The sequence below is a fragment of the Corvus hawaiiensis genome, chromosome 2, assembly GCF_020740725.1.
Source record: "Corvus hawaiiensis isolate bCorHaw1 chromosome 2, bCorHaw1.pri.cur, whole genome shotgun sequence".
In the NCBI taxonomy this organism is placed as follows: Eukaryota; Metazoa; Chordata; class Aves; order Passeriformes; family Corvidae; genus Corvus; species Corvus hawaiiensis.
This window is the reverse complement of record NC_063214.1, coordinates 3,031,682-3,045,271: the sequence shown is the minus strand read 5'-3', so window position 1 is coordinate 3,045,271 and position 13,590 is coordinate 3,031,682. Positions and strand designations below refer to the sequence as shown.

At 41.8% G+C, this 13,590-nt stretch overlaps 1 protein-coding gene across 3 annotated transcripts in view; it reads right to left on the bottom strand.

Moving 5' to 3' along the window:
• The window catches only part of EPHA3 (EPH receptor A3), a 186,040-nt gene that overhangs the window by 60,240 nt on the left and 112,210 nt on the right, over positions 1–13,590 (bottom strand). For all 3 annotated transcript variants that reach the window (XM_048293609.1, XM_048293607.1, XM_048293608.1), the window contains exons 4-5: positions 2,573–2,728; positions 1,758–2,093 (exon numbers count right to left, since the gene is read on the bottom strand). In XM_048293609.1, coding sequence (XP_048149566.1) covers positions 1,758–2,093; positions 2,573–2,728 — 492 coding nt within the window. The remainder of the gene's footprint in view (positions 1–1,757; positions 2,094–2,572; positions 2,729–13,590) is intronic.

Here is a 13,590-nt window from a genome sequence, read left to right as displayed (position 1 = left end):
ATTATACTTTAAGAGACAGCTTACATACATAACTGAAGTCTAATTTTAGGAACTTGCAGAGTTTCTAAGGGAATTTTAACACAGTAAACCAACTGGCATGATCAAGAGATAGCACAATTAAGCCTGTACTAACCCACATCACCTAAATGTACTTACAGAAAAAATGGGCTATGCACGAAAGTAGAAAATAAACAAACTGCTTAAGCTGCCCGTGGGTTGCAATAAACAGAGCTGCTATTGCCAGAAATGCTTTGACTTTGCCAGTACATCCCAGGCACTGTGTGTTCCACAACAAAATCAAAATCCACCTTGCAGTGCAAAGGCAGCGGCTCTGGGCCCTGGGGAAGCACACTGCAAAGCAGGAGGCCTCTGCAGAGAAAGAACTTCCCTGATCCTGGACAGTTCATTTTTTGGACCATCCCCAGGTGATTTCTAACTGCTGTGGTGATGAACAGGCTGAAAGGCAACATCTCTGAGAGAAGAAAGAGAAGAAAAGAGGGCAACTCAACAAGGATGCTCAAATATCCAAAACAATGAACTATAACAGTAACAAATTGAATGGACATAAAATTCAGGTTCCAGAGCTGAATTGGGTAGATTCACCTCTGTCTGCCTACTGCACAGTTAGACAGCCCCAGAGAGCATTTGGAAATGTAGTGACTGGTGTCAGGAAATAGCCTGCTCTCACATTTTTATGCCTCCCACTACAGCTGATCTGTGATTTAAGGAGAAAACATACATCCTCTACAGTGAAAAACATTGCAATAACATAGCCCACCAGGAGGATGCCTACTTAGAACAATGTTAACTTGCCAGTGATTTAAGGAAGACAGAAATGGAAGTATTTTGGGGACATGGTGTGGGATGGGAGGACGTGGGAGAAGGCTTACTGCACTCATGCATGTTTTCAGTACCAAGCTTCCTGATGGAGGCTGCATGGAGCACAACGACAGAAATTTCAGCATCTAGTCTCTCTCTTCACTGGCAAGCACTGCTCCTAAAAAAAGTTACACCTAACCAAATGCCAGGGAAGAGCCTAGATTTTCTAGATTCTTCACAACTTTCAGATAAATGGAGTCATGTCAAAGGAGAAGCAAATGGCAGAACAGTGCAGCGATGACAAAGGCTCTGATCCAACAGTCAGGGCACACTGCCGTGCTCATGCAGGGCCTCAGAGGCTTTAATAAGTCTCCATAGAAGCAGAGCGGTCCTTTTGTACCCCATCAACTGTGACACCGTGATCTAATTCAGTATTCAGCTCCACATCCCCATCATGCTGGCAATAATTCAGAGTTGGTGAGACAACTTGTAAAGGAGAGAAAAAAAAAAAGCTGTGTTTTAAACCTCTCTAATTTAATGTTAGCTTTTTATGTGTCTAACATCAATGCCTTTTTTCACGTCTGTTTAATCAAAATTAATCACTAAGATTACTACAGTAATTTACGTTGGAGATTATTGAAATGAGTGTTTTATTAAAATCTGGTTTTATTAATAAAACACATTCTGGCTAAGGAATCATGTGAGCCTGCTATTAGAGACTATTAACTGGGAACTGGGAGTTAATCATAACAGTCACGCTGCCAGGTTCTTTGACAGAAACACGCACTGGGTTTGCTTCTGCTTTTACTTTTATAGGAATATTCAACTCAATTAGTTACCCCAGCACAGAGTAAATTCTGCAAGGCAGGGAGAGGAAACAAAGGTACACAAAACTCAGTAGCTTCGAACAAAGGAAGGGTGAGCAGAAAGAGACTCACCAGCCTGATTAGTTGTGATGCTGACAGCAGCAAATTGTCTGGAGAGGGTGCTCAAGTCAGACACCCCGTTGACTGCATCGATCTCGAAGGTGTAGTTGGTGTGTGCCAGAAGGTCCACCACTGTCACTGTGGTGTTGGTGAGCCCGCTCTGCCGCGGCAGGAACCGCACGTTGTCGCTGCAAGGCTCGCACATCTTGGTGTTCCCTCCACATTTCTTGCAAATGATGTTGAAGGTGACATCTTTCCTGCCTCCAGTGTCCAGAGGCCAGCTCCAGTCCAGGATAACAGAGGTCTCGTTGATGTTAGAGATCACATTTCTTGGGGCAGATGGCGGTCCTGTGAAAGGAAACGGGAAATCAGGGGAATGAGAATCAGCCTCCTCTCCCTAAGGAGGCTCCAAAATGGGAGTAACAAGGGCACAGAAGTATAAAAGTAAAACTCTTCTGGTTATTTCCTGTGGAGACTCCTGAAATATTTCACTAGATTACAGACCTAGGCTATCAAGGACCATGTTTTCTTATAAAAAGAGAGTCCCCTCAGGGTGCGGTTCAGGACTGAGGGCTGGAAGTACTGGTAGCAATATAAAAATCCTATTTCTCCTTCTCGAGTCTGACAGGGAACAAGAAGGAGAAAATGAAAACAGACACAAACCCAGCCCACCAATTTTTAGCAGCCTGTCCAACACTCAAGAAGACACGTGAGGCAGTGGATGGCTGACTGCAGTGGGGCATGAGAGGAAGCAAGCAAGCGAGCTGTTGTGGAGGTACAGATGGAGGAGCAAGAATGACAGCCCCGAGCAGAATGATGCTACTCACTGGTGCAAGCCATGGATGGAGGGTCTTTCTCAGAGCGAAAGTAATTCTTTTCACACCTGCAGTTCAGAGATGCATCTTCATAGGTGGAGCTGTGAGGGGGGCATTTGGCACACTTCACATTGCCAGCAGAGGCTTTGTAGAACCCAGCTCGACAGGCTGCAAAGCAACAGGGATAGAGTTTTAAATTCCATGGACATCTTGGTTTTAACATGTGACTACTGCCCTGGAACCTACCCATATGTGGATCACAGTTTGCAGACATTTATGGTCTAAATTTGCAATTTTTTCTCATAATGAGAGCTGACAGAAATAAAACCTCATGGTAGAATGGAGTTCTTGCATCAGCTTGGATTTGCATTTAATTTTGCCTGGAAAACAAAACAGCGTATTGCACCACTAAGAAGAAACATTTTCTATGCTCCATTTTGAGAACTTCACTCCTTTTTCTTCTCTTCTACTTAATTTGCCAAAACATTGGCCCTATCCTGAACAGGAAACTAACTTTATCCTCTCCCTACTGCTAACATTTGCTTACAAGGGCACACTGATTGTAAACTATGCCTCTTCAGTTCATCAGGTGAGGGCTAAGCAAGCCAAAACCAAGTAAATAAACTGAACAGAGAAAGATTTCATCCAATTTTGAATGATCACGACAATGAGCGCCTTCTGATACTATCAGGAACTTGTGTGATGTGTATAAGAAGGATATTTTTTGTATTAATTCAACATAAAAGAAAAGGACCACATTTTAGAACACATTCACCTTTTGCTGCAATTTGGTTCCTCAGCAAACACTGCCCCAACTCCCAAGCACATTAGGAAAACCCCAGGATATTCTCATTACAAATATAATGTTAAAAAGAAGGGTAATACAAAGGAAAACATGCCCTATTTTATGTCTGGAGCCTAGGTTAAGCTTAGATAAAATTGCCTGAGACCTGTCACAGAATTAAATGCTTCTTTGGAGCAAAAGGAATGGCTTCACCAGTCTTGAGATAAGCCTAACCAGGGACACACTTCTCAGTTTTGCTTGTGGACACAAATTGATTCATAAATAGTCTAAAATCTGAGATACTAAACTGTGCGGTCTTTTTGTGTTCATTCATGCACTGCCAAAATAGCAAAGTCTTTAGATGAGCAGCCTGAGGTGGAACAAAGTCTGAATAAACATTTCAGCATCTCTGTAAGTGATGGAGGAGGGAGGGACTGTTATTGTCCATCACCAAAACCCAAACAAACGCCTGGGCAAGGCAGATTTGTTGGTTAACTCCTGATGCCAAACACCTGAGTGAAATACTCTGGTGAATAGTGAGAGAACAGCTACTCTGCTCTTCTCTGAAACATCTTAATAAGGGAAGGCCTCCGAAACATCTTAATAAGGGAAGGCCTCCTCCCACTGCACTGCACACAGCAGGAGGAGCACAGGTTTCACAGGGAAGTGCCAATCTCAGCCACCCTTCAGCACTTCCCAGCCCTGGCAAACAGAAGCACTTGGCTGCAGCGGCTCCCTCTGACTTCCAGGCTACAGCAAAGCAGCTGGGAAAGACAGCTCCTGCTCCAAGTTCTCTCCTGCAAGCCCTGAGGAGGCAATCCCAAGTCTGAGCCCCTGGGGCAGCAGCCCAGCAGGGAATCTGTTACAGCAGAATTGCCAAAAATGACCTTGTGTGACCAACACTGACCCGCCCGACTTGGCACGGCCTGTCCGCCCTCAGCTGGCATTTCTGGTGATCCCCTGTCCTCAAAGGCTGCCAAGGGTGTTTGGGGATTCCCATTCAACTTGAGGAAATAAGGGAAACCAAAGTCCCTCTTACCCCCTTCCACTAGGAGGAAATGCAGCAGGAAACAACTGGCTTTTTTTGTTTGGCTGTTGATTTTGCAGCCTTTTACAACTCAAATCCCATTCCCTCCCACGTGCTGCCCCATGAGGTACCTTGAGCAGGCCCCTTTGGTGGCCCTCTGGGTGACAGAGGAAATTACAGTGATTTCCCTGCCTCTGTTCCCAGCCCTAAGACAACAAGCCAGGCAGAAAAGAATGGATGCCAAGACTGTTCTTACCAGCACTAATAACTAAGCAAAGACAGTAAGGAATGAACATCACACTTCATCTGCCTAATTAACACAGAAAACTTGCATCAAAACTTCCCATGGGGACCTGTTTCCAGATATTAAACTCTGATGATTTTGTTTAACCACCTTGAAGAGACACCTTTACCTTTATGGGCAGTCACACATGAGGCAAACACGTATTTATGGTTCTGTACAGTAGAATTTTTTAATAAATCTATATGCTAGTTTAATGTCATGATCAAAAAGAACCCTACCACCACTAATTTAATAAAGCAACAAATTTAACATAAGTAAACAAGCTTGCACAAGAAGTAGGCAGATTCAGAGAGGTGAAGAAGAGAAACTGCTCCATTAATCAATGTCTCTTTCATCCCTCAGGTGAAAACTCATGGACCACATTTAAGAAAAGGTGGTGATGGTCAGAGTGAAGGGGTGAGCCAGCGAGATTCCTGCTGTCCCAATATGCCCTAGCAAGGGCATCCCAATCTCATGTCTTCCCCTCAGGTTGAATTGCACTTTCTGTCTTTGTCTGTCAGACCAATTTAAGATTATTCACAACTGCAGCCCCAAGGAAAAAAAAAGCATTTACACTTGAAACTGAAGCTTAGAACTGGAGGTGCCAATGAAAAATGTTGTCGATGTACTTACTATAATTATTCCTTTCCTAGTAATTTTTTAATTCTGATATATAAGAGAGAAAATATACAGTTGTTACTGCAAAATGCATTAATTTCTCTGTCAGACAAATTGGATTACATGTACTGATAGAAGAAGGTTTGGCTTTTTTGTGGCAAGTACCATGGCTTTAGTTTCAGTTAGGCTGAAAAAAACCATATGAATTAGCATATGAAGTCTTCACAGAATCTACTTTTAGCATGGAAACCAGCTGTGAACAGCAGTGGCTTTTTCTCAACAATTTCTTCCAAAAACTAAGAATTTTTTCTTTCCCTCACAATGGGGAATAATGCAGAAGGAAGGAGATGCAATGGCCCAGGAAGAAAAACCTCTTAGAACACTAAAAGTGAGTAAAGGAAACTTTGGAAATTTCCTCATAAATGATATAAAGTGAACAGCAAGACTGTCTGGTTTTGCTTTTTTAGGAAGCTCTCCTCAAGCCTGTTGGCCCTGGTGATTCCTGTGATAACTCCCAACTGCAGCATTTCAAAACTGTATTTAGTCTGATTTCCGTCTCTTTTATCTGAGTGTGAGGCCAAGGTGACTTTGTTGAGTCACCTGCTGGTAAGAATTTCAGGACTCTGGTTGTCCTTGTCCTTGAACAAAAATGAACTTCCTTAAGCTATAACTGCTGACAGAGAGCAGGGAAAGTTAATTCAGTGAGAGGAAAACAAATGCATGTAACAATCTGTGGTAGCTACTGATTAAAGAAATGTGACTGTCTTTTCTACAGCAAAGTGAATTTTGCCTCAGCTTGAGTAATCGGCTTGAAATGAAAACATGGTCCTAATTAAGGGTTAAATTATTAATTTAAATTGGAATTAATTTTAAATTAAAACATAAATCTGTTAGTAAATAGGAGCATTTTAGTATTCAGGTCCTACAGCCCCCTGCATGCAGAGCAATCTCACCAATTCCCAGCTGTAAACACCGAGGAACGACAGGAGCCTGCACTGGTGACGTCCCAGCCCCAGCACTCCAGGCTTGACAGGGCCCATCTCCCTGCACAAGGTCACAGAAACTTCATTTGCAAACTGCCTGGCACTCCCCAGCCCTGCAGGAGCTCTGCTTTTTGTGTTTTGAGGCAAGACTGGAGCCCCACAACATGCTGGAAGTGGAACCACATCGGGTGTCCAGCACCCACCAATTGATTGGTCCCTGCCTTTGTTCCTCTGCTCCTCATTAGAACAGCCCAGGGGTGAAATGGCATGGTGGCATTAAGCCACAGCATTTAGAAAAGAAGGAAATTCAGTCACAAACCTGTACAGCTCACAGATAACACCTCTTCAGAGTGTGCATTAACGAGACAGGTGAGAAACTCTGGGCATTCCTCCTGTGCCCTGCTGAGAGGACAGGGAAACATTCCCCACGGAAGTGGTCACTCTTAGAGGGGCATTACAAACTATTCCCAATGTCACCTGAGCAGCAGCAGAGGTCCTGAAGCTGGACCTGAGGCCACAGGATGACCTTCAGCTGGGCAGGTATGTTGCGAAGGGAATCACGGAATCAATTAGGTTGGAAAAGACCTCTGAGACCATCAAGTCCAACTTACCACCTAACACTGCAATGCATCTTTCCTTCAAATGCTACTGACTGGCTCACCTCGACGCCCACACACAGCCTGGCATCTTTGAACTGTTCTCCAGCTCCTTTCAAAAGTGTTTACACAGCTCTTTCCTTGTTCACTATGGCACCCCATTCACCAGCAAACAACACTTCATAACGTAGGCTTCCTTCAAAATCCCTCGCAACAATGAAACCACCTTTCGGCAGCTCTCACTGTTTATTAGTACTGAAAAGCCACATAATCCATAGCATTTTATAGGTCTCTGTCATCCTCCCTCTCTCCTGAGCCTCTATGTAAGTTCTTGAATACCAACTCAGCCCAAAAAGGCTTCTAAAAATTACAGAGTATTTCTGATTCATATTTCCATTGAACTTCAGGCACACTTTTTGTCGTCAGATCTGAATAAAAAGACACCACTTCAGTGAGCAGCTCTCAAAACTAAATGCTATTGCTGTACATGCAGAGCAGGCTTTCTCTGTGCTAGGCTGTGGTGCTGGGACCTGAGGGAAGAGGCAAATAAGACTGAGAAAGGCTCTAATGAGGGTTAAAAGCTCTTGTTGTGATTGGACCCTGTTGCCACTACTGTAAGAATATCCCCAGAAAGAGGTAAGGATATTGACTTTCTCTCCTTGCCTGTAGGATTCCATTCTGCCTGGGGAAGAAATAAAAACTTACAAATGTTCTTAGTATTTGTATTCTTACATCACCTGTGGGATATGCATGGGGCAAGGATTCAGTGCAATATGAAAATGAAATGTCTCTAGAAAAATATGCTTTAGAATGAGCACTTTTCATTTTTTACACCTGAAAGCTGCTGCTAGCACAAGAAAAAAAAAATCAGTAGTATTTAATCTTCCTCATGAGTAAATTTCTGCTTTTTCCTCCCCGCTTCCTATTTTATAGTGATCTGTGACCTTAACATATTTTAATCAGATGCTTTTTAAATTGGCTTTACTCCCAGGTCAAGTCATTCAGCAGAAACAATTCCTGTTCTTTGTTTAACAACTGTTACTGGCAGACATATTAATTATATGTACATAAGAGATAGCGTTGTCCTGAGGGAATAACACTGCACCTTTCAACCACAGTCTATAATAGCTGCACGTTGTGCCTTGCAGGGCTTCTGTATCTCTTTTTGTGCAGTGCATTACAGCCAAGGTTGCTGCCAGCAATGTTGTTTAAAGTGCAGTATCAAAGATAGTGGGTCTAAAACAGCTTTACAGCAAAGAGGTTCTCGCTTGTGGGCGCCTGGTTTCAAAATGTGTGAGGCATTGAGGTTTCTCTGCAGTCAGCTTTGGGTGAAAGAAATTCTACTTCAACAAGTATTTAAATCAGGAATTTAATAAACCCATGTTTATAAGCACTAGCTTTCTCTTTCCCTAAGCAAGAGGGTTTCTAAACTCAAAACCTGGACACTCTGAGATATATTATGCTATCATTTTTTCAAACAAAGCAATTTAATGTTTTGTTCTTTTTCAAAAAACTTGATTTAATCCACAGATAGATGAAAAATAACTTGCTAATTCAAGAAGCATTGTAATTTAAAATCTAAAGTAAAGAAATACTAGAGAAAAACCCACCAGAACCAACTTAAACAGGAAAAAGGAGAGGTTGTACAAATAGACGCATGAAGAATTTTAAATGCTCAGTTGGCAAGGATAAAAAGCAAAGAAATGCTTTTTCCCTGAGCTGAACTTACACTATGAACTCCTCAAAGGTGAACCAGACATAGGATTGTGATAGCCTCAGACAGTAAATTTTAAATAAAAATTAATTCAGGCCAAGACTGCCACAAAGGGATAACGATGGCAATGGTCAGGTTTAGTCTTTGCTCAACCTCCCACCTCTATGTCAGAACTCTAAAGAAAAATCAAAACAAGAACAACCAATCCCCCCCAAGTAAAGCAAACAGACCTGGCAGTCTCTGTCCCACAGGCTGCCAGCTCGTGATAAGGTGCTTGCTCTCCAGCCCAATGGAAAAATCAAGACAGTGCCTGGTAATCCTCATGGGCTAGATTTAGCTAATGATTAACAAACCACCTTTCCTAACTTGGGGGTGTTTATGTAGTTTCCCTGTGCCCGAAGCAGGCCAGGTGAGCAGGTTCAGAACAGGAAAGGTACTATAAATAAAGGAGAAGAAATTAATTTCCATGCAGATCTAGAACCCATCTTGCATCTAACAGTAAGACCACACGGAAGTGCAAGAGGAAGGCCAAGAGGGAATCACCATTTGCCACCCCTCACTATTTCACCCTCACACCTACAACCCAGATGTTATTTCAAAAACCTGGAAACATGAGGTTAGATTTAGCTGTTAATTTATTTTTTTAACAAAGATAATTATGTTAACCTTCATTGTACTGTCCTTCATGTAGACTACCCAATGTCTGGGGTTTTTTTGCAAATTAGTGGTCTCAGTGCATTCTGCTCCTGTCTAAGTAGTTGATGTGAAGCAAAAAAATTAATCTTTCCTTCATTTTACCTTCAAATTTGGTAGGTTTTTAGCCAAATCAATGTACCCTTGGTTTTTATTACACGACAGGAAGACCAGCTGCTCCTGATGTGCCCTCTCTAAGCCGTTCCTCATCTTACAAAGATCTATCATGAACTCATCTTCTCTGTGATGAACAAATACAAACTTTTCAATTAGCTTTTACAGGAATACCTTCTGATCCTTTGATCATACCCATCTCTGTTTCTACACTGTCATTTATCCTGTGGAAAATGCTCTTATTCTTGCCATAACATGTCTGATGAAACCAATTGATTTATATATTGGACTACATTTTATATCTTGGTCTCTAACACATCTGGGCCTTTGTTTTGGTTTGTTTTGTTTTTTATTTTGAGCAATCCATGGAACATCTCCCCCAGTGTGTCAGTGCACATATTCCAAGTCAAAACAGTTAATTCAGACATATAAAAGGTATAAATTTTCTCTCAGCGTGGAGGGAAGATGATGATGTGTTTACTCAGGCTGAATGTTCTTTTGCAACTTTCCACCTCTGCTAGCACATACAGGAGTCTGCTGCTGTCCCTATGAGAAAATTAATGCAGAATAGGATCCAACTCCAGTGTCACCTCCTAATCAAAATGCTGCCTGGTGGCTCGTGTGATGTTTCAGAGAGCTCAGCCCAGCTCCCCGATGACACAAGTCCACTACTGCAATTTGCATGAATTAGTACTTTTGTTAGGAGTCTCAGCAGAGCTGTCAAATTAATTGGAAAAGAAATTTAACAAACACCTTTTCCCTCAGAGGTGTGCTCTCAGGTCGAGGTTGAGGCACATTGCTCGAGCAGTGAGGGGGAAGCTTGTGTTCCTTACACCCTTGCTGAACTTATTTATTTTGGTAAAACAGAGAGGACTTGGGTTTCTTGGCTGTTAATTTGGTACCTGTCACAAGCAGCCCACTGACATAAAAATTAGACAGCCTATTTTTATGCTGCTCTTGGCTGGGCTAGGATTAATTTTCTTCATAGTAGCTGCTGTGGGGCTGTGTTTTTGATTTGTACTGAAAACAGTGTTGATAATTCAGCAAAGTTTTTATTTTTTACTGCTGAGTAGCACTTACAAAGTGTCAAGGTCTTTTCTGCCTCTCATCCCACCAGTGAGTGAGCTGGGGGTGCACAAGGAATTGGGAGGGGACACATCTGGGACAGCTGACCCAGTCTGGCCAAAGGGATATTCCATCCCACCTTTCCTGGGGATGGTTGAACACCTGCCTGCTGACAGGGAGTGGGGAATCAACTCCTTGTTTTGTTTTCCTTGTGTGTAGTTTTTGTTTTCCCTATTAAACTGTCTTTCTCTCAACTCACAAGTTTTCTCACTTTGCTCCTTTGATTCCCTCCCACATCCCATGAGGGAAGAGGGAGTGAGTGGCTTAGCTGTCAGCTGGGCTTAAATATGACAGTTTTTTAACACTAAATATACCAGATGCTGATAAAATAAGAACAAAAAGGCCCAGTTAACGGCCAGCAACTAGAATCTATACATTCATTTTTCACAAACCCTCACTACTTTCTCATACCTCAGAGTTAGTTCTTTTCCCCAATTTTAACATATTTTTGAATTCAACCACTGGACGCAAGATATGGCCAGAGGCACATAAAGTTCAGGAAGCAAACACTGGAGATACTTTACTGTCCTCCCTTCTAAAACCCACCCACCCACCCAAAAAAAAAAAAAACCAAAACAAAAAACCCCTACCAAACCCAAAGTTCACATTTTTAAGCATTGACATGAACAGGAGCTGAAAAGCTAAAATTGAAGCTAGAATTGTGTGCCTATGCCTCATTCAGTGCTACTGTCACTGCCAACCACTGACATATCACTTCTTGAATTCACTGAGAACTGGTGCTGGGAAAGGGAAGCTCTTAAGAAGAGAAATGGTGCTGCAATGGCAAGCACTTAAACCCGTAGGAAAAAATCCCTAAGGTTTAAGACACTGTCATTAAGTCTGGGATCTAATTTAGTGTATCAAAAAATGGCTGTAATTTGTAGCAGTGTACAGGAAACAGCCACTGCTTTGCTAGGGATGCTGTTAATGCCACTTAATGGCTGCATCCATATAAGTATTTTAGCCACACTTCTAAAGCAAAATCCCATTTCTCCCCCCTCTTGTCATATGATTCACAGCATAAAGTGTGTCCAGACCACACAAATATATATATTCCAGGTATACTGGAATATGCACGCTTCAAATGTCTCCATGCTGTCAGAATTGCTAAATTTGTTGGATGTTTCCATAAGAACAAAGACGGAAAAAGACCTGGCACTGGAAAAAGGAGGATGATTTTATGTAAAGCCATTAAACATATAAACAGATATTGTCATGTGCAGAGGTTTCAGTGATTGCTAAAGAAGAGCTTTAAACAGACGACCCAAAACATTATGGCTTCATCGTTGTCAGAACATCCTCTTGTCTTCACGTCCTTTTTCACTGACTGTATTTTCATCCCTCCAGCAGATAGCCTGAGAATTAAACAGTTACAGCCCCTGGAGGCATCTGTGAGCTGACTATCTTCTCACAGCTGAAAAGAAAGGCTTTTGCAAAACTATCTGAACACTCAAGTGCATTTCTACATGGTGTGCTTTAGCTTTTGCCTCTTCTTCCTTGGTATTTTTCCTTTTTTAAAGAAAATTCTTAATCACTTAACATTCATTTTGTATGCATGTATTAAAAATGTCTGGCTTTGCAGGGTAAGCAATTATCCACTGAACAAAAACCCAATTAAATGTAAATTTTAAAAAAATCCCACAGGTCAGCATTTTTATTCACTTGCCTGCTACCTGTGTGAATCCAAGGGGGACAGAACCTCAGCTGTTTGGAAAACAAAGAATCTGATGCATTGCATTTTACAGGGTATTTGCTACAGAATGAAATCCTTCCTTACAATCAGTAACAGAAACAAGAACTCAATATTCTCCAACAGAATTCACTTCTCAATGCAGAAAATTCATCAGAAGGGACAGGAAACTACATTTGCATTATTGTTCCCTGTGCTTTCTCTAACAAATAATAGTGTGCTGACATCAAGGGCCACATGTTCAATTACCAGCTTGCAATTCCACTGGACTTTATGGGGAAAAGAATGAAAAAACAGCATTGCAATGCCTTTCGTGACTCTGCACTGCTTTACACAAAGGCTTTCACTATATAGACATCGTGCCATTTTCTGAATGAAGGAACAATAAATATTGCAAACACCATGGATTTGACTACAACATTGGGTTTATATTCATTTTTTCCCCCCACTTCTCGCTTTAACATTCAAAAGCAGAAACCAAGGAGGCTGAAAGGACATCCAAAACCCTTGAAAGATGGAAGTATTTAGGGATTCCACCATGAGATTTGACATTCTGTATCTATCAGGACCAACTGATGCAGAGTAGGGTGGGTGTTTTTTCCCTACTAGGAATATTTCCAACTACTCCCACTAGAATTCTTTGGAGTTGATTAAGAGGTGAGCCATGTGCTCTGCAATTGAGCTGAAATAATTTTTGTGCTTTATCCTGGAAACGAGGAAGTCAAATTCCACCTGGTTACTTTGCTTAGCAAAACTCTGACCACAGATCTATTTCTAAAAGATCTGCTTTACTCTTCCTGACCACATCTCAAGACAATGAGAAAGGTTTTCGTCTTTGTAGGCTGAGTCTCAAGAGCAAGAAAGAATCCAGAAGAAAGGATGCTGTACACATTAAACTGGTACAAATGGTACAAAATAGCATATAAAACCAAACAATTTCAATAAATCAAGTCAAGAAAGTCTGTTCTTGAAAACTAACATTAAAATAGACATAATTTCCTGCTTATTGATATAATTTTGACTGGGACAACTGATTTCCAGCACACACAACAACGAGATATTTTTTCACTAAATACATTTTAAAAGCCAATAGAGAGAGGAGAACAGGAAAAGGGCTTGTCCTTGACTAAGTGGCTACACATCTCACATTCACTGCTAACCATGTGCATTTCTGAGAGCCCAGGGTGGATGGATCAAACTGTACACCTGATCTAAAAGCTTCGCAGATTGGTGAGATCCCATATAAGCTTTCCAGCCACAGCTGAAGCTCCCAGCCCTGTGCTGGGATGAAGTGTGTACCACAGCCAGACAAGAATTCAGCTCGGGATAACCTAGAAGAAGTTAGATAAACCTAGAAGAGGTTCCTTAAACTGTGTCTTTCTGCAAAGCCATGGTTCAGTGGA